Below are 26,015 nucleotides of genomic sequence, written 5' to 3'. Positions count from 1 at the left end.
AAGTCTGGAAAACTGATTTTCCTGGCAAATGTAGTGGTGGAGCCCAGGCAAGGGTATACATGAGGGGAGAACTGCCAACTGAGGATAAATTAAGAAATGGAATATGACTGAGAAAGCATGGCGTGCTTTACAGCAATGAATACTCGCCCTGGGTGCAAAATCCAAGCAACTTGCACCCCTTGGGTCCTCTGTGCAGACCCAAACCTCTTGAAAAATCACAGCGGAGGTGCTGCTCTGCCTTGGGGGGTCTAGGAAGAGCACAGAGAAGTGCAGCTGTGCAGGTGGGAAACCCCAAGAGACGACGAAAGACGTTGTCCCCTTCCCACAGGCAATGTTCCCTGTCGGGTCACCGGAAGGCACAGCAGGCACAGCAACAGCTCTCTGCTATTTAAGGATTTCCACAGCCAAGGGTAAGCCTCAGGCAAGAGGATGGGCAAGCCCTCCACCAGCTTTGAGGTCTCGGGATGGCACAAATGAGCCAGTTGGGGCTTGGCGGCTGCGCACGGAAAGTCAGATCTCCCGTGGTGTGCGTGCCTGGTGCTGAGGAAGGGGCAAGAAGCTGAAAAACGCTCCGTCCTACAGCAGGCAGCCAGCACTTTCCATATGACCCAATTAGCCACTCCGTCGGAACAAATCAATAATGGCATTTTCTGGAGACAAGCAGGCAAGTGCTGCTGGCTCGGCACTGCGCCGCATGTGAAAATACAAAGGTGTTATCTCTGCGGAAAGCAGCATCCGTGCCTGGCTTTGACACGGCAGAGAGGGCGAATGTGAGATGTGACCAAGAGCCACCAGCCACCACAGCATGGATTTTCTTCTCTGTGACACACTACAGTCAGCTCAAGTCAAGGGCAGTGGTTTGAGTAAGGCAGAAGATGCAGTAATTAAATTTAAGAAAGGGGAGAAAGAAAGCAATAACCACCCCGCTGGGCTGACACAAACAATGAGGAAAATTTAGAGCTGTTTTCTGAGGTTGTGCTAATGAATTTTGCAAACTGTAGGAACTCATCAATGCAGAAAAGCGTCCAGATCCCATGCAGAAAGACCTGGACATTGTTGAAGCCTGGGGTAATAGAAATGAGACAGAGTTCAATGGTAGAAGTGCAGGACACTGTACTTTGGGAACTCTTTCACTATACCCAGAGTTATTAATTTGGAACCTCCTTTTAGTCTGTCACAGGATACCTCTGAACCACAAAGTGATGTTAGTGTGAAAAGGGCACACACTATTCTGGGCTAGACCTGTGGACACCTAGAAGCTTAAGGAATACTAAAGCAGGAATTTTGAAGATTTAAGCTTTGGACTTATATATCTAATGTAAATAGTACAAACCCTTCTGATGTCTGAAATTTTCAATGTAATTAAACTGCAGGTAAACTCTGGTAGGATCCACTGCATCAGGTGGACTGGACTGTGGGCAATGAATCATTCCATCGCCTTATTGTCCCCATTATTTGTTTCTTACTCCTTCAGGAGACTGAAAGTTGATGTCACATGTGAAAAGATGGTCTTTATAAGCAATTACAAGACACTCCATGGAGGTTCAAAAAAATAAATTTTCACATTTTAATCATCTAGGAAGCCACAATGAGAACCTGAAAGAGCCCTGAGAAGATGCAACATTTGCTGTGGTTCCTGCTGAGATTTTGAGAGCTTTTCTCCTGATAGGACAACCCATATTTAGGATGATACATCTCAAAGAAGGAGTAAAAAGGAAGACAATTTTCATGTAATAGAAGGTTATTTGGACACTATGTCCAAAGTATGATCAGGTGGATGATATATTTTGTTGTGATTATTCTTGTTCTCATTCTACCGTTAAACTTCTCTTCAAATCCTGAAAAAATCTTGTGGACTGACAGGGAAACACTTCCCATCACTGCAAGCAGGGCAATGAAGGGGTTTAGGTAAAGCCCTAAGTCAAAATGTTGCAGTGACTGGCATCAACACATGTATCACACAAGAGAGGTTAATTAATGAAGTTCAAGGTGGTCCTTTCTCAGCCTCACTCCTCTTCTGCCAGCTTCTTGCACCTGTCCTGACTTCCATTGTTCAGCTCTTTTTTCTGATCCCTTCACCTTATGTGTGGGCTACAGGCATGTGCCTCCTGCCTCTCTGAGTCGGAAGAGCATCTCACTTGCATCTCAGTAATCAAAGGAGATTTAGAAGCTATCAGGTGGTCTCGCTCCTTCGAGTGATGTGGCAATGACAGTGCCACAAATTGGGAGCTTTTGGGAAGACGGCTGCTGCCAGTGTAAGCTTTGATAATAGAAATGGCAGCTGAAATTTAAACTTAGACATTTCTATTACTCAGAGGAAACTATGCAGTCACAAAAGGTTTTCTCATCATCTGAAATTCCAAACTGCTGCGTATAACACTGTGGAGCCCATTTCTCATAGCCACAATGGCTTACTTTAGAGTAGTTTTGTGACTTTCTGGGAAGAGCACAGCCCTGGTACAGGACCTGTAAACTGAGCTGATCACCACCCTAAAATCTGTCACTAGGATCAACAACTTCATGATTTTGCTTGAGAGCAGCCTCCCTTTATCCACCTGAACACAATAGATGAGCCTGGACTGATGTGAGCGCATGATGAACAGAATATGGTCGAGGATCTTCAACCGACAGAGAAAGTGTAAAGGATGTGTAGGGATTGAGTAGATTTACCTAGCCTTGCACTTGCGAGGCACGAATACATAAACTCCCTATATATGCATCTCCTTTCTCCTCCTCTCCATCACACCGAATCTCCTTGCAGGAGGAGGAAGGCAGGTTCTGGCAATGCTGCCAAAGGGCTGCGAATTTCTAGGTCAGCCAACAACTATAAAGTGAAGCAGGGTACATTGTCTTCTCCTAAGAAGTAAATATACATATCACACTCTCTTTGTACATGCTAAAATATTTAAATATGTAAAAATATGGATTATAATTAGGGGGAAGTTAGAATAGATTTGAATGTTTAGTGTAGCCTCGATAGTTCTTATTTCGTTTCTGTGTGATGCCATCCACACAAAAAGATACTTCACCGTAATTGTGCCCTTTCAGAGCAATCATGTAAATTTTGCTCTTGTTCATGTTGTTCTTCCTTTGCGAGCTCTGCCGTGGTTATTGTGGCCATCCTGGAGGGAAGGAGGTGAGAACCTCCTCAGAGTTGGGGCTTGCAGGATTAAAGTGAGTGAGTGGGGAAGTTTATTGCTCAGAGTCCCACAGGGCTGCCCTTGATACAAAGGTCAGCACACTGTAATTCTCACAACTCGACATCCAGGGAACTGGGATTTCATACTGACCTCCAGGTGCAATAACTTCTTCTGCAGTAACCTTGACTAAGAAAGGTTTTTTTTTGTGGGTCCAGAGATCATAGATCATTGGACTGGGCACCATTAAAAATTGTAGATCTTTGAATCATTCAAGATTTGCTTTCTCATGGCTCTGCTCCTTATGGAGACTTTTACAGCTGTGCAAATTTATCAGGGTTTTGCAGGAAAGCAAATGCAAAGCTCATCATGCAATTATAATTTCTGCTGTTGAGCATCTTCCTATTTTTATTTAGTTATTATGCCAATGTATTTTGAGTCTTTGAGTTGGAACCCCCCCACATACACACATTTTCCTCTCTAGAAATTTGCACAGGGGAACAGCAGTGACCTGCAGCAGCTGTTTGTCAAACACTAGTGACAAAGCTAATTAATACATTTCACAACTCCACACCTTCTATTTAATGCACACATTAGCAGTGAACTACATTATTTCACTTGCAAACCAAACATCTTGTGGAAATGTGGCAATGTTAACCTAGTGTTTATTGAAAATTTTGTGAAAAGGTACAGTGCGGAGTATTTTGGTTTACCTCTCCTACTTGGTTCTTACTATTTGGTTTAATTCTGAATCCTCAATGGTTCTATCATATATGATAATATTTCAATCTTATTGAAATAATTTGAAGAAGTTTTCTTAATATTTTAAAATCAACTTTTGTTTATAATGTTCCATTTCACTAGAATGCCTACATTTCTACATCAGTTCCCTCCCTCATGACTCCAATGGATCTCACTAAAGGCCTAATTCCACACTTACTGTACAGAATAAAATACATGACTATCTGTCCCATCTACTACTATACATGCCAGCACCTGCATGGACACATCGTGCAGCTGAATAGACATTCACACCTCTATAATTTTAAGGTACCATAAACTGTAAAAATCCCAAACCCTCCATGCTTTATGTTGCAGCTTAGCTTGCAATTGTGAACATTGCTATGTGAATACACTCATACAACATACACACCTGTGCATACGCACACAGACACACAAGCGTCTGGACTTCATGGACACTTATGCGCAAAGTTTCAACAAACTTTTGCTTTGTACTGTGAAAGGAAAACCTGAGAAATTTAAAGACTGTGACCCTCTGTCAGATGTAGCAGAAAGGTATAGATACCTTTAAAAGGAAAAAAAACCTCCAGAATTAAACACATTTACATGCTATTATACATTTATGCTACACAGTATTTGCAGACCAGTTAATACTAAGAAACCCATCTGCGATATTTATGTTTCACTTTTCAAGTGTACTCTGCTTGTAGGTTTAATTCAACACTGGGAAAAGAAAATGACTTCAAAGAAAAAACAGATATTAACCATGCTACCCACATTGATCCACAGGTCATTTCAGTAGAACTGTTCCTCAAAAATGATACAAAACATCTCCTACAAGCATTTACCAAAAATTTTTGAGTTCGTTTTTTGTTACCTAGGTGTCCATTTGGACAGCGGGGCTTGATCATAGCGTTTTCTGACCCCTTACCCTTCAGCTCCCCAAGGAGATGGTCAATGTGTAAGACTTGCTGGTGAGCAGACACATAAACACTGAAAGTATTTCCACCATGAAGCGGGAGAAATTAACGTTTATCAGTCAATTTGTGCCCATCTCCTGACAGAGACTCCTTCCTCAGGGTTTTATTAGGACAGTCCTTCTTTAAGGACAAAACTTTCTTCCCCTCGACCAAGAGATTGGGGATCCCTCCTGGCAGCTGGATCCAAACAGCGGCTTTGATCCAGTGCCTGCTGAGCTCCACAGGTCTCAGCCTGACTCAGAGGATGCTGGATCAAGGCTGAAGGGTCTGGAAAATATTAACTACCTACGGTGCATGGAGCCAAGAGAAAACGCTGTTAGAAAGGGGAGAGGAGGAGAAGAAGAAAAAGAAAAGTGTGCCTGTGAAGATTTTTCTTGTGCATTTTATACCAATACTCTGAACCACACAGAATTTTTCAGCCTTTACTACTAGAGTGCTCTGGGGAATATGAAAATCTGCAATGTCATACCAAAGAAAAGGCAAATAACTAATTTTTCTGCCTGAATACATACAATCACATATATTCTCTCTTTCTCTGGTGTCTTGCCATATCAGCCTCTGCCTCACTCTGTTTTTAAGAGAACTACCTGGCCCTCAACTGTTGCTGCACAAATCAAACAAAGCCATTGCCTATTTTTGCGCACTGAGAAAACTCTGTCATAGTTAGAGGACCTAAGATTTGTTCTGTAACATTCCCATGATTCAGCTGAAAATAAAACCACAGGCTCCTGTGCGGGAAAGGGTTTAATTGTTCTGGTTAGAAGATTTAATCTAGACAAGCACGAAGAATACCAAGGGAATGCCTCTTGTTGGAGACAGAATTTTGCTCTTAGATATGCACATGTAACTTCTTCCGAAGTTAACAACATATCAAAGGCAGGATTAGGCCATAGGACATTTGCATCATGAGCCATGGATCCAGAGCAAGGGAGGGAACAAAAGCCATCTCAGTAAGCTGCAACCAGCAAATATTTAGTTGCCTACCTGCTCCATTTCCGTAAAGGTGCTTTGCTCCTCATCTTCCTCCTCAATATCCGACTCTCCCACAGCAATAGGAACACAAATTGAAAGGTCAGGATTGGTCATAAAATCATCGTTGTCTGTAATTCCTAGGTGTTTCTCCCCATTTTTAGTCATCCCATCCTCAGCGTGGTTCTCTTTGTGATTCTCCATGTCTTTGCCAAGCTCAGCAGTTGTGTGACTGTTCATGCAATTGTTAAGGGCACCCGTGTTCTGGGCAGCAAGCTTCATCATTGCCTTCTTTTCAGCTGTCGTCTTGGGGTGCCTGAGAACATTGCAGCAAAAATTCCATGTCGTGCGTTTCACATACTGAAGACCCCTGTTGATCCGAGCAAAAGCAAGCTGCAGGTTGTTCATCTCCCCATCCTCATCTGGTGCGGAAAGGTTGTCAGCACTGAAAGAGCTTAGCAGCAAGGCCAGGAACAGGTTGAGCACCTGCAATGAATAAAGTTAAAAGGAAATCAATGACCCTTAATAATAAAAGGCAAATGTCTGGTCTTCGAAGCAGAAGGGTCTGAGCCTCATCTGTGTCACTGTACCACCAGCATTTGTGGAACTACCTCTAGTAACAGGTGGTTTCAGTAGGAAGAAGAGGTCTGCAGACATTTCTGAACACATTAATTTCAGGTGCAGAAGTATAACATAGGCAATAACACACTCTGACATTCCCTTTCCACCTCCAACCTCCCAAAATATGAAAAAGGCAAAGCTTTGAAACAGAACATGTGATAAAATTTTCATTGGAAGTTACATAGTATAAGTATTCTGATAAGTGGTGGTATTATGATTTTCCTAATTGCCAGTATTCCATCTTGGAGAAAATCACTAATTGCAACGTTAATTGACATGTAGAAAGGTACTGCCTACATGTAGAAAAAGACTGTAGGAAGAATGTTTCCGGGACCTTTTTGTTTTTTACTCAGTGTAAATATTATATTTATATTTCATAGCATATAATAAATAGGGATCTGGACAAGCTCGAGAAGTGGGCCCATGCAAACCTCATGAGGTTCAATGAGGCCAAGTGCAAGGTCCTGCACGTGGGTTGGGGCAAACTCTGGTATCAATACAGGGTGGGGATGAAGGGATTGAGAGCAGCCCTGTAGAGAAGGACATGGGGATTCTGGGGAATGAAAGACTGGACATGAGCTGGCAACTTCAGAACTAACTTTATTGGTAGTGCTTGGCAAGATTAGACACAGCTACACATTTGGGTGACATATTTGATGATTTAAATCTCCTCCCCACCCCCCCCGCCTTGCTCCCAGTAAACCTAATTATATCCAATAAATAAAACCAGCTTCTAGAAGGCTGTTCCCAGTAATACATCTTGCAGGCTGATCACCAGTTGCTGACTATGGGATGTTATACCTGCTCATGGGCTGTGAAGGAATGAATTACAGCATTTGTGCTGGACGGACAAGGGCAAGAAGCTCACACCGGAGGCAGATGCCTGGAATGGTGGGATTGAGGCAAAGGTGACTCAAACCCATATTAACTAAAATATGTTTACTGAAAATGAACAAGGGCCAAATTGACTGCTATCAGTCTGGTATCAGACTCATCTTCTGCCTGTTCAATGTAGGTGGTTGCCAGCTCTGTGATCTCCTGATACTACTAGAAATACTTGTTAGTCCCCTGGCTTCTGTCTTTCTGATAGTATTTTAAATGGATACAGTCTGTTAGATCAAAATAAATGGTATACATACTGCACCTTACCAAAGAGCCACAAGCTTTTCCTATCATCCCTCCACCCTGTTCCTCCTCATTTCACATATTCAAAATACATGAGATGGAACTTTGAAAACCAGTGTGCTCTTAATCACTCTGGTGACACTGCATTTGAAGTGTCTTGTCAGTGCTGTTTTGTAAAGTACTCTTTGCAATCACCATGATTATAAATGAAAGCAGTTGGTAGCACAGCAGATGCCCATGTCCACTATAAACTACTGAATTACCTATTGCTACACTGAGCACCACCCTGCTCTGAAGTAAAGCGAGAGTAAAGCTAATTGTTTCTTAGATGGTGCATCATACTGGAGTGTCACTGACAGCTTGTGTGGGTCTCCTCTTGATCATTGTGGTGGTCTGGGGTGAACCAATCTTTCATATCCCACTCAGAGGTATTGTACGTGGTGTTGTGCGATAGGTAGTTGAAAACCAGAGTACTGGATATACTGCCAAGCAGTTGGGAGCCCATCGGTGAAGGTAGAATCAGTTTAGCCATTTCCAACCAAGTTTGATAGAAGGATGTGGCCTCAGAGATAACCACATTGCTACAAGTGTCCTGAAAATCAGAACATGTGTATGGAAGGGACACTGCCCAGGTCACCAGTACAGACAGAGCTTGCACTAAGCCACAGTGTGCGTCTCCTTCCCAGTGGCAACCTAGGGACATGGGAAGCAGCTGGAAGAAGGGAGATGAAAAATAAATCCAGAATAAATATCTTCTGAACTTTATAAGTTCAATTCAGTTACATTAACAAAGGTGCCTATTGTTGTCTGAGGTTATCTGAGGCATCTGCACCAGACCTACAGGAGATGTGTGTCCTCCTATCATCCAACCAGGGCACAACAGGTATTGCAGCAGGCCACAGACTGGCAGTGTTCAGGGAACTCAGTGACGTTTCAAGGATGGTATCTGCCTCCAGACTTGAACACCAAAGCCTGAGGGTCTAATGAGGAATTTAAGCCCTATTTCAATTAAAAGAAATTAATCATGTAGACAGTGGAGCCTGACTAAATACAGGTGGCCATGTTCAGGCTGCATGCAGCTGCCAAAATGTAGTTATCAAGTGCCCACCAACCTGAGCATGTCCAAGTCATCCTGAGGAAACTGGCCCACACAACAGAGTAGTATGGGAGGTCAGTGTCTACTGGGAGACCAGGATGGACACCTTACATCATCCCCAGTGGTGCTAGACAAAACTGAGTCAACCCCTAGACCTCTGCAGACTGTAGTGGTACCTCAGGCATCTCCTCCATTCATTAATACCTCCATGTGGACACCCAAATTTTGTTATCAGAAGCTGAATTTCATCCTGTATTTCATTAATTCTGCCATCCACAGAATAACTTCTTTGCAATTTCTTGGTTTAATTTTCCATATTTATTTTGGATGTCAAACTACAGTTACATAAGTCTATCTAGATACACCTGCAGGTGTATATAATGGGTAGTAACATTCTTAGTGTTGTTATTTACCATGGATTATTAAAGCAATGTTGTTTGCTTCCCAGAAACGCAGCTGACATTTTGCACAAAAAGCTATTTGCACTTCATGCTTTTAGCCAAAAATAAATCTCAAATATCATTCCCTCCTTCCTTTGTGAGCAGGTAACCTCAGAGGTGTGTTGTTGGGCATTCAAATAAAGAGAACTGCAGCATAAGCACTTTTTGTTTACTTATTCTCCCCCATTTCACTACACACTGCATTTTCCAGAAAAATATATGCTCAGCCCATGACACACCACATTTCCTGTAAAAGGTTACTAATAATATCCAGTCGTTCTGGTTGCTAACGCAATGCTTTCAGTTTAAATAAAAGCAAACTAAAGACTAATTCAGTTTTCAAAAGCAATGGCAGATTTGTATGTCCATATGGATCCCCTTAAAAAAGAATCCACTTTCCAGTGATACTGAGCAGTCAGTCTCTGAAAGCAAATAACTTTTTTGGTGCTTGAGGTTAGGAATCAAATGACAGAGACACTGAAAGAAACCCCAGCTCCTTCAGCATAACGATGTTAAGCATTTACCCTAATGACAGTACAGCATGCTTTGATGGGCTTCCTCACTTTTTCTTGCCTTTCCAAAGCTGGTGACACTGGTTATGCAGTTATAAGGCACAAAGGATCAGATTCACCCAGCCTAATGTCAGGTGCCTCCCTGAAGTGCTTAAGCTGGAGGACTTTTAGTAGGATGTCTGTAGATGATGGAGATAGTCTGGCATCCCAGGAGATGCTGAAGAGCTGAACCATCTCTGGTGGTGCCTATTGAAGCCTAGGCCCGCTTGGGTTTAGTATCTTGCAGCTAGATTAAAGTCAGGGCTGTTAGTGATGCAGACCAGATATCTAACACAGAACTGTAAAATCATAGAATATTTCAAGTTGGACGGATCATCGAGCACAACTCCCTGACCCTTGCAGGACTACCTAAAACTAAATTGTATCATATCATATCATCAGAGATGAGTTTGAAGGGACCTATAAGGACCATCAATTTCAATTCCTGTCCCTGCATATGACAACCCCACAGTTCACACCATGTGTCTGAGGGTGTTGTCCAGTCTCTTATTGAACACTGTCAGGCTTGGGGCTGTGACACCTCCCTGGGGAGCCTGTTCCAGTGTCCAGTATCCTCTGGGTGAAGAACCTTTTCCTCATGTCCAACCTAAACCTCCTCTGGCACATTCTTCTGCCACTCCCTCGGGTTGTATTGTTGGAAGACTAAGAGCATCATGACTCGTCAAACCCAGCCAGGTGTCCAGAAAGTCCCTCTTGGTGTCAGTCTGGTACTCCGTGCCCCAGGCCAGTGGTGGCCAACCTTTATAACCAGGCAACCTTCACCAGGTGACAAGAGATTGTGGATGCTTCAGTCCCATCCTGAGCAGAACTGCAGCACACAGGTAGCTAGCCTGGCATTGCACAAAGCCCTGCACCAATTCTGTGGTCACAGCAAGTAAGGAGCACAGAGGCATAAAGTTGTGAAACTAATTCCTATCTCCCCAGCCATGGGGAGAAAGCAGGCTGCTGGAAGGACCACTCCTCCCCAAAGAGCCCTAGGCAGGGGCTGCTGGTGGAGGCTGGGACCCACCAGTACTGCCGTGATGGTTTGCCTTCTCAACTCCTCAGCTCCACCACCTCCTTTTGTTTTGGTCATCACAGCAGAAAATTGGACAGTGTAATTTCAGATGACACCTCCTGATCAAACCCTCTTTGAAAATACCTGTCTACAAACTCTGTTGCTGAAGTTAAAATACTTTTGGGTGGTGACTTTTTGAGTCACTATCCCTGGAGGTGTTTAAAAGATGTATAGATGAGATTCTTAGGGACATGGTTTTGTTCTAGAGTTAGGCTATGGTTGGACTCAGTGATCTTGAGGTTCTCTTCTAACTAAAATAATTCTATGATTCTAACTTAAAACCAGGCAACTACTCCTTAATTTTCTTTCCATTCTCCTATTTACCTTGATTTGACAAAAATGGAAGAATATACACATTTATGTGTTTTAACCTTTCACCTGTTATCCAGTCAAACAGTGTCCAGCCCCTGCAATCCTTCTACACTCCTGTGAATTGCTTCAGCAATGCATTCGCTGCGCTAAATACGAGCTGAAAATCCACTGGAAAGTCCGAGGCCATTTCTGAGCAGATGGAATATAACTCTGTATTTCATTTAGCTAGGAGTGAGCATGGAAGTTGCACCTGCCCAAGTTCAATGGCAGGGTTAAGTGGTCTCCAAAGTGAGGTCATCAGCTACTGGTTCTGTTCGATTGAAGGGGATCACTTTTTCAGGCATGAGGTTCAGAAAGCAGAGAAGTACAGGAGCTGTTCTCATGAGCTTGTAAACCCACAGGACCCTTCGAACATCTGAAGACACTCAGACTGCAGATGTGTATTGTCATCTCCACTGCAGGAGATGGGAGGATAGGAAGGACAGTTGAGGGCACATACGAGGGACTCGCATCACCTGAGGATACTTCCCTGTGGATGAGGAATCTCCTAGGAGTCAGCTCAGCAGGTTTTTCTATAACAACAGGGACCAGAGCAGAAAACATGCCCCGTCGGTGAATTCTATCATGTAAAAAAGCAAGCAGTTAAAACATATTGTATCCCTGTGGCAGCAAATTGTCACTTCTGTCACTCAGCTGCATAGAAAAGCCCAGGCAGAGCAGCATGGTGATGTACTTGCCAGAATCATCAAGGACTCAAATCTAATACTGTTTCGGTTTTTTTTTTGGTGGATAAAACAAGGCCCATACACCTCAACCTATTCAAACCCACTTCTCTGGCAGTTCTTGTTAGACACAGGACCAGCAATAAGCTCTTCACGTATCTCCGACCAGCAGAGGAAACTGATTTTCTTCCTTACTATTTGTTTTCTGATGGCAGTGGACATCTGCACTGTTCTTTGCCCAGCACAGATGGGAAAGATGCAGTTTTCTCTTTGAAGACCTTGATGACTTCTAGCAAGCATAATACAATAATACCAACTATTTTATTCTGTTTACTGTAGCAAAATCCACGAAGCTGCAAGGGAAAACTGCTCATAAAGGGGCTTTCACTGCATCAAGGAAGTGCGAGATTTAAGTTTAAGCCAGAGACCTACAATAAGAGGTCATCTAGTCCATCTCTCTGATACTGCAGGATTATTTCCTTCCTTGGAAATATATTTTCCAATCCTTTATACATTTTCATCCCAGGGCAAAATTTACCAAGAGAGTACTCTTGCAAAAAGCAATTTACATGATCGTTTTTTTTTTTTTCTGTATTCCCTTTTTCTATTATTTCAGCTATTTGTGCTTGGTTAAGAAGCTTATATCCTCCCAGCCCAGTTTCTCTTGATCCTGTAGTCAATCTCATAATCCCATTCTCATGATATCTTAGTTTGTCGCTGTCAAAATGATCATGATACCACAAGCATGGAGTGTGTTCCTCATGGGCAGGGGCAGGTGGGAGAGAACACAGGTTGGAGCAGGATTGATCTCCTTCACGTATCTTGCCCAATATTAGTTAGGAAAACACATGGAAATGGGGATATGGACCTACTGTCCTGCAGCCAGACACATCCCCAAGTGGACCATGTTTGATCCTACAAGGCAGGCTAGAAGTTGTAGATGAGAGGTTTGTGAGGCACCATAACACCAGTTTGTTCCAACAGGTATTTTTATATACTCCAGGTTAATCTGCTTGATGAAATAACTGGTTTATCTTTTTAAATATAAATAACAGTATAAATAAATATAATAATATAAATTAATAGAAACAATACACCAAATTCAGCTTATTTCCTATGTAAGATCTCTAAACTACCTAATGATGGTAATGAGAGCGGATGTTCTCCACAGGAAACAAAAATGGAAGTACTGTGGTAGGAATACTTCTCTCATATGCAAATACAAAAATGGTTATAAATTCAGTGATTCCATGTAAATTATTTCAATTTTCACTAAGAAAGAAAAGAACAAGGCCCGATTTTTTCCCCCTGTCCTCACAGCTACCACGTGCATTTCCCCTGCCCATGCAGAACAGCGCTCACAGAGATTGAGCTTGAAAAGCTGAGCCTTGGGGCACGGCTGACACACACACTCCCTTTAGGGCAGACAAAGGCATCCAGGGTTTCCTTTACAGACAGGCCTGATCCAACCCATACGGCCAGAGGAGCTTGAGCTCAACATGTCCCATCCTAAAAATGATGGTTGCACCAGGTGAGATGAAACTAAGGAGTAAAAATGCCTTTTCTTGCCATTGACTGTAAAGAATATGTGGTATTTACCATAAGGCCAGGAGTACTGCTGGCCGTTCTCCACTGCTGGCATTGACATTCCTTTTCCCCGCAGTTTCAGCGGTCTCTTGAGCAGCCCGTGGTGTTGAAGCAGCACCAGGCAGAGAAGTGATAAAATCATAGAATCGTTTTGGTTGGAAAAGACTCTTAAGATCACTGAGTCCAACAATAACCTAAATTTAGCACTAAACCATGTCCCTAAGAATCTCATCTATGTGTCTTTTAAACCCCTCCAGGGATGGTGACTCCACCAGTTCCCTGGGCAGCCTGTTAAAATGCCTGACAACCCTTTCCATGAAGAAATGTTTCCTAATGTCCAGTCTAAACCCTCCCTGATGCTGGATGGCAGCCGTGCTCACCCATGTTTGATGGTGTGTGCATGGGTAGGGGGGCCAGTCACCCTATTTTTCGCTTCAGAGTTGAAAGGGGTATGTATAACTACTGGGACAGATTACTTGGTGCTGTTCTCAACACTTCTCATCTCCTTGAGTAATGGGAGGGTAGATTAAGCCAATTAATTACACTTCAGAGCACCTTTGTGTCACATGGGAGTTTTTTGAGGTCACTTTAAGCTGCCATTCATCCCTCCCTGCTTTCAGTGGAGCTATAAAGCTGGACTAGCACCGGGGTATGTCAGACTTGACATTGGTACATCCTTTTGAGAGGGGGTGGCAGGCAAAGGGCATCGCATCAGCATTGCTCTTGTTGCCAGTCTGACACACTGGACCACGCAATGAAAATGCCTCTTCAGAGAGGAATGTCGAACTGAGATGGGAGTCTGATGCTTCACCAGCTCCTGTCTTGCAAAGACCAGCCACCAGCCTCTGTCTCTGCTCACCCCCAACTTCTACAGCACCCCAAGAGCAGGCAGAACGAGGGGACTTATGTCATTGTCACTGTGAAACACAACCAATGACACTTCTCACCACAACCTGGTGGATCCCTCACGTTGCCAAGTCTTTTTCATTGTTTTACCCACCTGTGTTCGTATATACATGTACACAAACCATACCACTCCAGGAGCTGGTCAAGAACTACTGAACTGAATTTAGATTTTTTAGATTATGACTTTCAGTGTTTTTTGAAAGTAAGTCCCTTAAAAGTATCAGAAGATGAGTCTCTGGAAACCAAGTGCTTCCTGACCAGAAAGACTTAGTCTCAAAGTCCTATATGAGAGAAGGGTGAGATGGCGAAGGGAGGCAGATAAATTCTTTCCACTACTGAAGCCACACCATAAAGCCAAACATGTTCCTGCATGTTTTTCTTCAGACATCAAAACAACACTAATTCACCAGCATAGTAAGAGCTTCATCAGAACTGCTGTGGACTTCTCAAACTACTGTCTGGACAGACAAAATGTGGTATCAGTCAAGTCCAGTTGTGAACTTCTGCCAGTAAGACAGCTGCATTCACAATATTAAAGGCTCAACATACCCCAAAAGCACTAGAGAAACTATGGAAAGTTTATTGATTACAAGCCAAGAGACAATTACCTTTGTACTGAGTCAACAAAAGTGTTTAGCTGTCATGGTGATGAGGGTGTCAAGACAACTGGAGAGCAAGACAGACTGTACAGGCTTGGACTGACTGTAAACACTTGAGAGTCTCCCAGTAAGGAGTTAGAAACACCTGTATTACCCCTGGAATATTTTCACTACTTGAACGCAAACAACACCTCATCAGCTGCTCTACTCATTATTATACAATTACTAGACACAAGAAAAAAGACACTAATTTTGGAAGTTTAAGCTCTGTGGTCCAAACCAGCCCTGACTCTGTATGGCTGTGCTCACAGGAATAAAACTGTGTGGTCCAGGCAGAGCAGGATCCCTGGAATCAAGCCTTTAAAACTCAGATCCTACATGTTCCCTAAGAGGGGGACACCTGGCCATGACCAAAGACTGCGTTTAGTTTTGCACTTGGCCACCTATTTGTTGTTATGTGCCCTGGGCCACCAGGACTAAAGATTAAGAGGTAATTCCCATTCACACATGTGCAAGAAACATCTGGGGAAAGGTAAAGGCCACAGAGAAATGAAAGGATATAAAACTACAAAAAGAAAACCAGTGATAATGGCTATAGTAATGAATGACTTCCTTGCATTGAATTTATTACACCAAAGCAAAATCAGTATGAGGGTAGGCCTGGAGACAAGAAAATTAAATCAGAGAGTCAAGAAATAATTATTAGTTTTCCTTCTTTTTTTTTTTTTTTTCTTTAATGACGAGGGGAATGCTATTTCCTTTAAAATGTTACTTTCTAAGCCATTTTCTAGGTTTGCTGTTACAACTCGGGCTTCATCACAGAATCACACTTTCATATTAAGTGAAATGTGAAAAAGACTCCTATTTAGTGAAAATTTGGGGTGTGTGTTTTGCAGGTGCAGATCCCTGGGAGGACAGGACAGGGTGACAGAGCTTTCTGCCAGCCGGGAGGGCCTCTTTCAGGAAAGCTGCAAAATAGATTTCTGCTAGTAATTTTCCACACTATGGAATTTGTGTTCATAGCAGATGGCTGGGCTCGCAGCTTTCATATACCTCTGCTGGAGCACACAAGTGACCTAAGAGCAGGACAACTACCTTTCATTAGAGAAACAGGGCAGAGAGGTTTACCAGCAGTGCTACTGGTTACACATCCAAAACAAGAGCCACTCTGTATTTCCAAGACTGACACACATGCCTCATTGTTGTCCTAAAAAGTGACCCATTTCGAACGCCACAGTCGGCTCCTGGCTCCCATGGAGCCCCCACTCAGCACCCCGTCCCCTTTGGTCTCTGGCTTAGCTGTGGCTACTTCTGCAGGTTTCTTAGTTCCCAAAGTCTCAGGGAGATATCTTTGTTCTTTTGCAAGGAAGGGAAGGAGGTGGATGTCCTCATGTCCTGCAGTGTGTGTCTACAGGTAGCGCTGGTTCTGAGCCGTGTTTTGCAGAGAAGCATCACTAAAATCAGAAGAAAAGCACTTCATGGAGGACTGGCTACCAGCATCCTTCAAGTCAAGTCTGTGCTCAACCGCATGATCAAAGCAACCTCTTTTTTCCAGGCATGATGACCTCATCTTTGACTACTTTCTTGTATCAGGAAATACAAAAGGTATTTTGCTGATGTGGAAATTTGAAAATTATTTGATTTATTAATTGTATTCTGTGTGCCTGGCTGCAATCTCATGAAGTGGAGTTGTTTTAAATCTTCTGTAATGGAAGATGGACATAAAATTGGGAAAACAAAGGAGAAAGTTGGTGGTATAAGTTGTCCGTAAGAGCATTTTTAGGAGTTCATGCTTACTGCCAGTCTGCTAGAGAGAAGAAAGGAACTCGGAGCTAGAGAGCTAGAATGTTTTGCAATCTAAAAATCGCATCTACAGTAGTAAACAAAGACAAGCCAAGACCTGTTCTCCACCCCTAGGGGCAAGCAGCTGACCTCTCTTACCCCACTCCGCCCCCAGGCAGGTTTGTTCATGGCTTCTGGCCCCAGACAGGGCTGTCCCCTGAATGCTCAGGCACCGGCTGTGACAGGGTGGCCCAGGGAATGTGCAAACCAAGAACAAGGAGGGGTGCTCATAATGTTTGAGTTCATGCCCTGGCCAGTTCATAGATACAACCACCTGCCTGTGTTTTCAAGCAGAAAGACATTGGCAGGCATTTTGCGCTGGCTGAAACTACCAGAAATTGGATGGCATGACAATTAGATGTGGGACACCAATGATTACATGAGAGGAGAAGAGACATGGAAGTCCTCCTGAAAGAAACACCCAGAGGAGAAGGGAAACAAACTGAGAGTAGAACTGCTTGAAAAATGTCCATCCTCAAAGACAAATGTAAGTGCCTATTTTTATCCCCATGAAAATCCAGCACAGAAAACATCAACGTTATTAACAGTACAGTTGAGTCCAAACCCTGGTATCAATTAGCATGTATTCATTCCCCCACAAAATATGACCGTGACCCACAGAAGGCAGAGCTTCTGTACAAAAAGTGGCTTGATCAAAAAATAAAACCACTTTTGCATTGAAATAATTACAAGAGTTTCAAAAGGCTTTGGGATAGAGACTTGGATTTTGCTTGTGTATTGGGAAGGGTGACATGAAGATACACAATGAGATGGAGATTGGAGAAGATGTCATAGAAGGCAAAAAGCCAAAGCAAAGTTGAAAGAGGAGGGCATTTGCTCAAGGCATAAGACTAGGAAGAATACAGCAGAGATATGTGGCAATGTCAAAGAGGGGATTAATATAATCAAGGCCAGAACTAACCAAAAAGAAAGAAAATACAGTTTTGGCAGAAGAAAAGTAAAGGAAGGGCAGATCTGGGTCATATTCAATGAGAACTAATTTAAACAAGAGTCTGGTTAGGGAAGATCCAAACAAAACCCAGACAACTTGCACAGCAACATTAATGAAAAGAGACACATTTAGTTGTACCTACCTTTGCACACTCTTGTCCATTTAAATTTGACTCAATGTCTTCCAGATTTTTAATATCTACCTAGCTATTAGCAAGAACTCAACAACTGACAAAACCCCACTTATACTATTGACCAAGGACAGATGTAGTACAAAAGGTGGGCAGTATTTTCCTCTGCTGACGTCTACTATATTAAAAGGGCTGCAGGTTTTATTTTGAAAACTCAGCTACTCTTGAAAATAGCTACTCAGCTATTTTGAAAACTCAGTCCCCAGACTATGACCAAATCTCAACAAACAATATGCTAGTATCATCTTCACAAATAAAAATTATATATGTACATAGAGATACATATAGTGGATTCTATTAAAAATATTTCATCTTGTCAGCAGTTCATATAATGGAGTCAATGCTTAAGCAATATTTTTAGAGAAAAATCTCTGACTTGGAAACACAATTAGAACAAAAAGCATAAGGATGGTTTCCAAGGGGCAGGTTGATTGAAATAATGTATTGGCATTCCTCTTGCTCCATATTTCTAAATCATCTCACATCCATGCAAGTCAATGGGAGATAGTTTGATATTCCCTGATATACGTACCTACAGAAGACCACCAGCATTATGATCAGATTCTGTTCCTCTCTGATACACTCCAGTGACTCATTTATAGATCAAAAAGCAATACTTTTAATTCTACTGATGCAAATCTGCACCAAACGCCAAAATCTGTCACAGCTCACCAATGAATCTCATTTGGATTATTATTTTCAGGAATTCTTTACTTCACAGATTTAAAAAGAGCCTTAGTCCAGTTTTTGTTTTCAGCCTCCTTTGATCTGCATCAGAAACCGCTGCTCCTCTTCTGTATGCCATGTTTTATTAGGTTTTTGGCTATTTGTATTTAAAAATATTTACCCCTCTGTGGATGGATGTTGCAGGGAAAAATCGGCAGTTTTGAGTATATATTCAACATGGACACCATATAGTACCTTGAAACAGGAACCGAACACACTTGTCCCTTAATACAAGATGTGTGCTCGTATTTAGTCACCAAATGCCAAGATTCGACTCTTCAGAAGAAAGAACTGAGCCTGTGGCAGGATACAGAAACTCATAAATCTGTAGTGACAGAAGGAAGCAGATTACTTTTTTGGAGTACATTTTGAATGCAGTTTCTCCTCCCATCTTGTCTTCAGAGTAACTCATATGAGGATGAAAGATTTCCATCTCTGCTAGGAGTCATCAGAGGCAACTGGACTGATTGACAGTTGGTGTCAGGATTTATCTTTTTGATTCATCACATGGTGCTACCTCTGTCTGGTGAACCTTCTATGATTGTTGAGGATGTTTAATACTTAAGTAGATACAGACAGATTTTTGGTCAAAAGCACCAGCTACCCGAGTGCTCTGCTTCCCAGACGCTGCTCAAGCAAGGATGGATAATGGGAAATACAAATAGCAAAAATTGCTTTGATACACATGGACTATGCAGGTAGCTGGCAGGAAAAATATGGAGAAGCTGTGAAATATGCTGAGGTTTAGCTACTTTCCTCTGAGGTTTGAATTCTCCAGTATGACACTAAATGTATCTGCTGCCAGCTGTAAGCATACATCAGTAGAAGCAAAAAAGATGGTAACTTGTTGACAGTTGTTTTGATTCTATTTTGCTTGTGTCCTCAAATGTGCTTATTCATGTATTCTGGGCTGCTCTTCTGCAAAGCTGCACATGACTCGAGAAAGAGAATTTGCCTCCCTTATATAAGTTCCCAAAGTTGATGAGACAGACTCAAATGACACTTCCACTTCTCGCTAATGATCCCTTGGGCTCTCTGGCTACTTTCAGACCCTCTTAACTCTCCAGCCCCCATCTCCAGTATTCCCCCAGCTCTCATTACAGCTCCTGTAGCTTTCTGATGAGTCCTGCTCCTCGGTGCACTCTGCTCGTCGCGTTGCAGATTTTGTGTGTCCTGACGATGACTGTTACTGACATGCCTATTCTCGCCTGTTTGTCACAGTGGCCTTCTCAGCTGATGTAACCAAAACACAAGCACACATTTCCAGAATGCTGGGAACTGCTGAAAGAGCAGATTAACACAAACAAAGGCATCCAGGACACAAACTTGGAGGGACAGAGTGAACAGAGGGAAGGTAGCACTCATTCAAAACTTAAGACAACCTGAACTTCTTGTTTAATCTCCTGTGGATGCACATTTCCTTGAAAAACACTGTTCTTCCCCAGCTTTATACAGTTGTATCTTATTCCCTCTTCTTTCCACTGTGTGAGAAGTGGAACTGATGGGCCCCAAGGAATGTACCTGCTTGGTGGTAGAAGTATAAAGCTTGAGGACCTAGACCTTTACTCTGGTTTGAAAAATTAGAAAAACCCTAAAACCCAGAATGTTTTAACTGTTCTTTGTAATGCCTTCTCCCCAAACTTGCTTTAATTTCCAGCAAGCAGATTTAACCTAATATTTGCAATTAGGAGGCACACCATATTTTAAAATAACCGTTCATTTATATTAATCACCAGATACAATACAAATACTACATTTCCCTCCAAGGAGATTAACCTTTATTCACAAAGTGGATGTCTTCAGTGGCCTCAATGAATAAGAGTATGTTTGGCATTAAAAGAACAAATAGTTACTTAATTCAGGGCAGCAGGTCTCATTACGACTCTTGAGTTGTACATTTCTCTAGGGATAGACAATAACAACTAGGAAAATGGGACTGGTAGTTCTAGATTTGTACGTAACTTGAAAACAAGCAGATAGCTGGAAAAGTGCTATCATGTCATCAGTGTTCCATTTCCATGTAATGAATGAGGCCTCATTCCTTTGGGGTAAAACAAGACTTAATCACCCTGTAAAAAGTTTCATGGGCTTGAAACGCCCTGGTGTAATGATTAATGTCTTTTAAAATTGTCAGTCTTGATGTTGCTTCCCTCAGTGACAGTCCCTTCGTGTTAGGCAGAAATACAAGTCTCATCTGAAGACGTCCTTTTACCATCATAATATGCTTTGGCCATCTGAGCTCTCTAAATGTGAAATTGTAATCCACTTTTACCTAGGCCTGTTATATGTCTAGGTATTTTGCTATTACTTGTGATTTTAGCACAAGGGACAGCGATAGTCCTCTATATCACTTTCATTTAAACAAAGAGAAAACCTGACACATCACCATAAACCTCTTTCAAGCCTGGTTGTGATCTGCTGAGAAATTTGCAATGATGGAGATGCATCAGTATTGGGTGAGACAGGATTTCATGGCTGCTTCTACACTAATAAATTAAATGTGCCCAGGAACATTTTTCTGGCACTGGAGACAAATGTAAAAAGATCATCTTGCTCCATATTATTAAACTTCTTTGTACCCTGCACTGACCACAAACTTTCAGCTGGGATGGCTCCTTGCCTGTGAAACTCCTGTACAGTTGGCCAGTTGATGGATTCCCACATGGTGGCCTACCAATTCTCCGACACAGGTGGCCATATGCACTCTTATGTTCCTCGATTAGAGGTCATGGTGCTCATGTAGTAGCACTTGATAATTAACTCTAGGAAATGGTTTTATGTAAAAACAAAGTCCCCATGCTGAAGACCACACAATGCAAATAGGAGCCCCATCTTGCATGTTTATACGCTATACATCACAGCTACCTCTTTTGTGAATTCTGTTTTCTTGACTGCAAACACCAAACTAAAGGCAACATTAGCAAGTAAAGAAAAACAAAAACAAACAAAAAACCAAAACAAAAAAAACCTGAAGTAAATAAATCTAATCAGAGCTAAACATTTACCACATGCCTTTACTTTGTTCTTAATGTTGAAAAAATAGGCAGGAAAGAAAACAGTTTATCTGGATAGACACAAATTTGCAGGCACACACGGAAACTGATTTTGCCTCACTATAGGGTTACAGGCATATAGCTAGTAAATATTAGATAGCCACATGGAACTCAATGTCTCCTTATTTTACTTTGGGTCTGTCACTTGAGAAAATTATTCAGGACAAGAAATTGCTGTGATTTTTTTCTCACAGAATAAGCTTCATATATACCTATTGTCACTTCTCTTCCCCACCCAAAAAATCCTCCCCACTCCACATCTCCCTCTTGCACATCTGCCAGGCCAGGATCTGTGCTCAACAGCCCTTCATCCCTCTCACCCTTCTCCTCCTTCTAGAACAGTTATTCCCATCCATGTTGTATTGGTGGTGCTCAGGACAACCTTCCAGCATCACGGAGGGAGACTCTTGTGGAAGAACATGTTGAAGTGGAAATGCTAAGAAGTTAAGCAGTGCTGACATTCCTCATAACTTCATTTCTTTCTTTCTCACCCTGCTGCAGAAGCATGCCTCTGTCAGAACAGGTCTGGTCATATGTCATTTTATCAACAGATTTTGGCTGTTAAAGATCAAAATGATGATGAATGAGAACTAATGAGGTTTTTTTGGCATCTAACCAGTTTAAGAATCCACAGATTTTAACGTGATGGAGGTTTAGCAGCATTTTCCCAGAACATCTCTTCAAGGAACTGTCCTACACTGAGCTGTAGGAAAGGCATGTAGAGAGGAACAAACCTCTCTTTTTCCAAGAACGCGACATTTCCAGATTTCCGTGTGCCACAGTCACGGGTCATGATAAAACAGAAAAAATATCCGTTAAGGCTGACTGAGATGTGGAAGTAGAATAAAAGGATGGATTCCAGAAGTATCTGACTTTTTCAGATAAAAGTTTCCAGTGTGTTTAACCAAAGTAGGTCACTTCAACTTTCATCCCAACCATGCTGAGCAGCTCTGCTGCTGGGTACTCAAACTGGCATAGGAATTCAAGACTGGAATGTCCTCTTGGGCCACCAAGTCAAGCCTCCTCCTAACATTTCTTCACAAAGTAATCAAGCTCCATCTCACACACTGCTGGTTTGGGGCTAGTCAGTCCTGCTGGAAAATCCTCCTAAACAACCTCACCATGCTTATAGTCAGGAACCTCCTTTCCAATCCCAGCCTAAAGGTACCTACAGTGATTTATACTCTTGTTGTTTTGGGATGTGCAGTATCCTGCAACTTAAATTGTTCTCCTCCTAGGCCTAGCTCTGCATTCCCCTCATCCCGTACTGTGCTTTTTCCAACAGTACTTAATCCTTCTTGAGCATCAGTCATTAATGCGGTGTATTGCACATTCAGTACTGCAGATCACTGTGCAACAGCATTCATACTCTCCTTTCTCCTCTGTAATTGCCTTTCCTGATAGGTATTACAATCTTATTCACTTTTTTAATGGGTGCAAGGCATTGGTATATTGGTACATGGAAACATTGTACTGGCTCAGTCAACCAGGGTGTTATGTACATGAAGATATCTATGGCTGAGTTTACCTCCCAAGACTTCAGGAACAGAAACAGGTACTTTTAGGGTCTATTTAATCTGATGTATTTCCGATGTCTTTTTAGGTAAGATATTCTGTGACTTCACAAACTCCGTTAACCAGGTCTGACCACAAAGGCATCTCCATGCAGTTATTTCAGATATAGATGTCCACAGTGGCTCATACGTATACTTTTATTATCCTCTCAAACATTTGCTGTTGGTAACCTACTTGGCCATAGCATAAATTCTTAAATAGGGCTGAGTGTATAACCTTACACTTTGTATTGTGTAATTACATGCATCACACATTAATTCAATTATAATGGTTTTGCAATTCTTCCTATAGGATAGACTGATATGCTAGAAATTGGTGGTTCTTTATACCTTTGTGTTATCAGAAAATATCATTAATACTTTCCTGAATAAATAACATTTCCATGGACACTAGGCAAGAAAAAAAAGTCTAGGACTCATCCTAAGTGACCTCTTCCAGCGTTGTATTTCACCTTTCAGAAAAATTCTGAAGATGTCACTTCCCTGGTTACAGACTCTACATCTTGGCATGCTTGTGACTCCAAGAGGCAAAATCCACCATGGAAATGCAGCAGTGGATTACCAGCTTACGGTGGATTGGGGAATGGTGGTGGATGTGCTGTGGAAGTACCAGGCATGTATGTAAATCAGAGGTGAGACAACAGCAGTGCAGAAACTCAGCCCTGAGGGTGAGTTAATCACTGCAGCTGTTAGCCTGAGGTAACACTGGTGCTTTTCGGATGCTGTTTATGTCATACACAGTCTAATCAGAGCATGAGCAAAGACAGTGAGTGCCTTTCTGCCCTGTGTCAAGTTGTCCTTCACTTGGTGGCACTTCAGGAGAAGCTGGTAGAAAACAGGCTTCATCTAGGGAATTATTTTCTTGCATTCTTCTCTTGTGATAGGACAAGGGGTGATGGTTCTAAACTAAAGGAGGGGAAGAGTCAAGCTAGACACCAGGAAGAAATTTTTGACACTGAGGGTGGTAAAACACTGGCCCAGGTTGCCCAGAGAGGTGGTGGATGAACCGTCCCTGGAGACATCCCAGGCCAGGCTGGACGGGGCTCTGAGCAACCTGAGCTGGTGAAGATGTTCCTGCTCATGGCAGGGGTTGGACAAGATGAGTTTAGAAGGTCCCTTCCAACCCAAACTATTCTATGATTCTATGGGTGGCCAGCAGAAGAATAAAAGGGTGACTTTGCCAGTGTACATAATGCACACACAATGAGATTGGAAGGTTGTAGCTTCCACGATTGAGTGTCAGTTTTATTCATGCACATGGTTAGCACTCATTACACACAACTATCCCCCGAGAAGTGGCTGTCATGCTCAATTCTCACATTGGCTGACCCCGCAGAGTAGGGGGCATCAGAGAGAGTCTCACTGCAAAACCCCTCCTTTATCTTCTTAATAATTCCTGTCTTAGTGACTTTCCTTATTAACCTCAGTAACATAAATGTACATAGGAAATATTTTAAGCCCTTTACAAAACTTAACAGTAAGCATAATTATGCAGTTAGCAATTTCAGAAGCTCTTTCTTACAAATGAGGGAGAAACTATTTTATTATCTGTCTGGTTTGGTTTTACCTTCCAAAGCAGCTTCAATGACTCCAAAAATGCCTTCTGACAATAGTGGCACAGTATTATTGTGCAAAAGGCAGTTACAAAGCACATAATTTTCCAACTATTCTGCAAAGTTTAGTTCTTTGAAGATGACTCAAATACCAGCTGACCGGCAATAAACATAGTTTCATGCGGCACTGTGTTGGTCCAAGACACCTTCAGGACATATGAATGCAAACCAAAGATTTAAGATTTACTAAAATACCTTTCAACAGCCAGACTGCTCTAACATGAAATTGCCAAGGGCACTTACTAACTTTCCTAGCTTTTCTTCCACTATTCCTCTGAATTTATGTTACTGGAGCTTTGTGAGACCTGCAAACCACATCACTGACCATACCGCAGAATCGCAGCGGTTTAACTCTTCCAGCACCAGTCTCCAGCCATCACTTTTACAGTAGTTAAAGAGCAGATGTACTACGTAACTCACAGCCTTGAAGTTGGGAAAGTGACCACAGACACTACCATAAGTACTGGCATATGTGACAGATAAAAGTATTTAAACTAGATGAGTGTGCAGATCTGCTACACAGAGAAAAATGCAGTAGGATTTCCTCCATGCTTTCAGAAACTAAGAAAGCATTCAGAATCCATTCAGAACTAACTCTTGAAATGCAGAGGAAGAATAAGGATCTCAGCAAGTTAAAAGAGAAACTCTGCTGGCATGGATTGCAACCCACTTAGCACTCAAGTCTTTTAATTTTGAAGGGTACTGGAAGTTTTGCATAGGATGATATTCAGCAAATAATTGAGTTTGGGAGTTCTCTCAGTGAGGAAAGAGAGAATTGTGTTGATGCCAGAAGAATAAGGACCTTTCCTGTACCTGCTAATCAACATCATGAAATCTCTGTGTAACACAGTTGACACAAGATGAGTCTCATGATTCAGAATCTGTTGTTCTTTTCACACCTATGAATCATTTCCTCTTTTTTTTCTTTTGAGTGATATACAGACAGTAATCATTCCTATTCACCAGTCACTGCCGCATGCTTACTGGCTGAAAAAGATAAAGCTGACATTTTTGGTTTCAGCTGACCAGTAACTACAGCTTATCCGGGCTCAAAGAGGTTTTCATTATCTGTTTTTACACCTGAGACAGACTTTTTTGAGCACTGACGGTTAGATAGTTGTAGACAATGCTAATGCAATCTCTGCTGAATCAGATTTCATATTTAACAGAACTTACGCACATTGATGAGTGTTAATATCTA

At 42.2% G+C, this 26,015-nt stretch overlaps 1 protein-coding gene across 1 annotated transcript in view; it reads right to left on the bottom strand.

Moving 5' to 3' along the window:
- The window catches only part of LOC102083872 (sodium channel protein type 5 subunit alpha), a 194,471-nt gene that overhangs the window by 43,445 nt on the left and 125,011 nt on the right, over positions 1-26,015 (bottom strand). The window contains exon 17 of the mRNA XM_065055229.1: positions 5,843-6,313. Within this exon, the coding sequence (XP_064911301.1) occupies positions 5,843-6,313 (471 nt within the window). The remainder of the gene's footprint in view (positions 1-5,842; positions 6,314-26,015) is intronic.

Source organism: Columba livia, chromosome 2 (assembly GCF_036013475.1).
Source record: "Columba livia isolate bColLiv1 breed racing homer chromosome 2, bColLiv1.pat.W.v2, whole genome shotgun sequence".
Taxonomy (NCBI): domain Eukaryota; kingdom Metazoa; phylum Chordata; class Aves; order Columbiformes; family Columbidae; genus Columba; species Columba livia.
The sequence above is the reverse complement of the archived record's forward strand: the minus strand, read 5'-3'. Positions and strand labels throughout refer to the sequence as shown.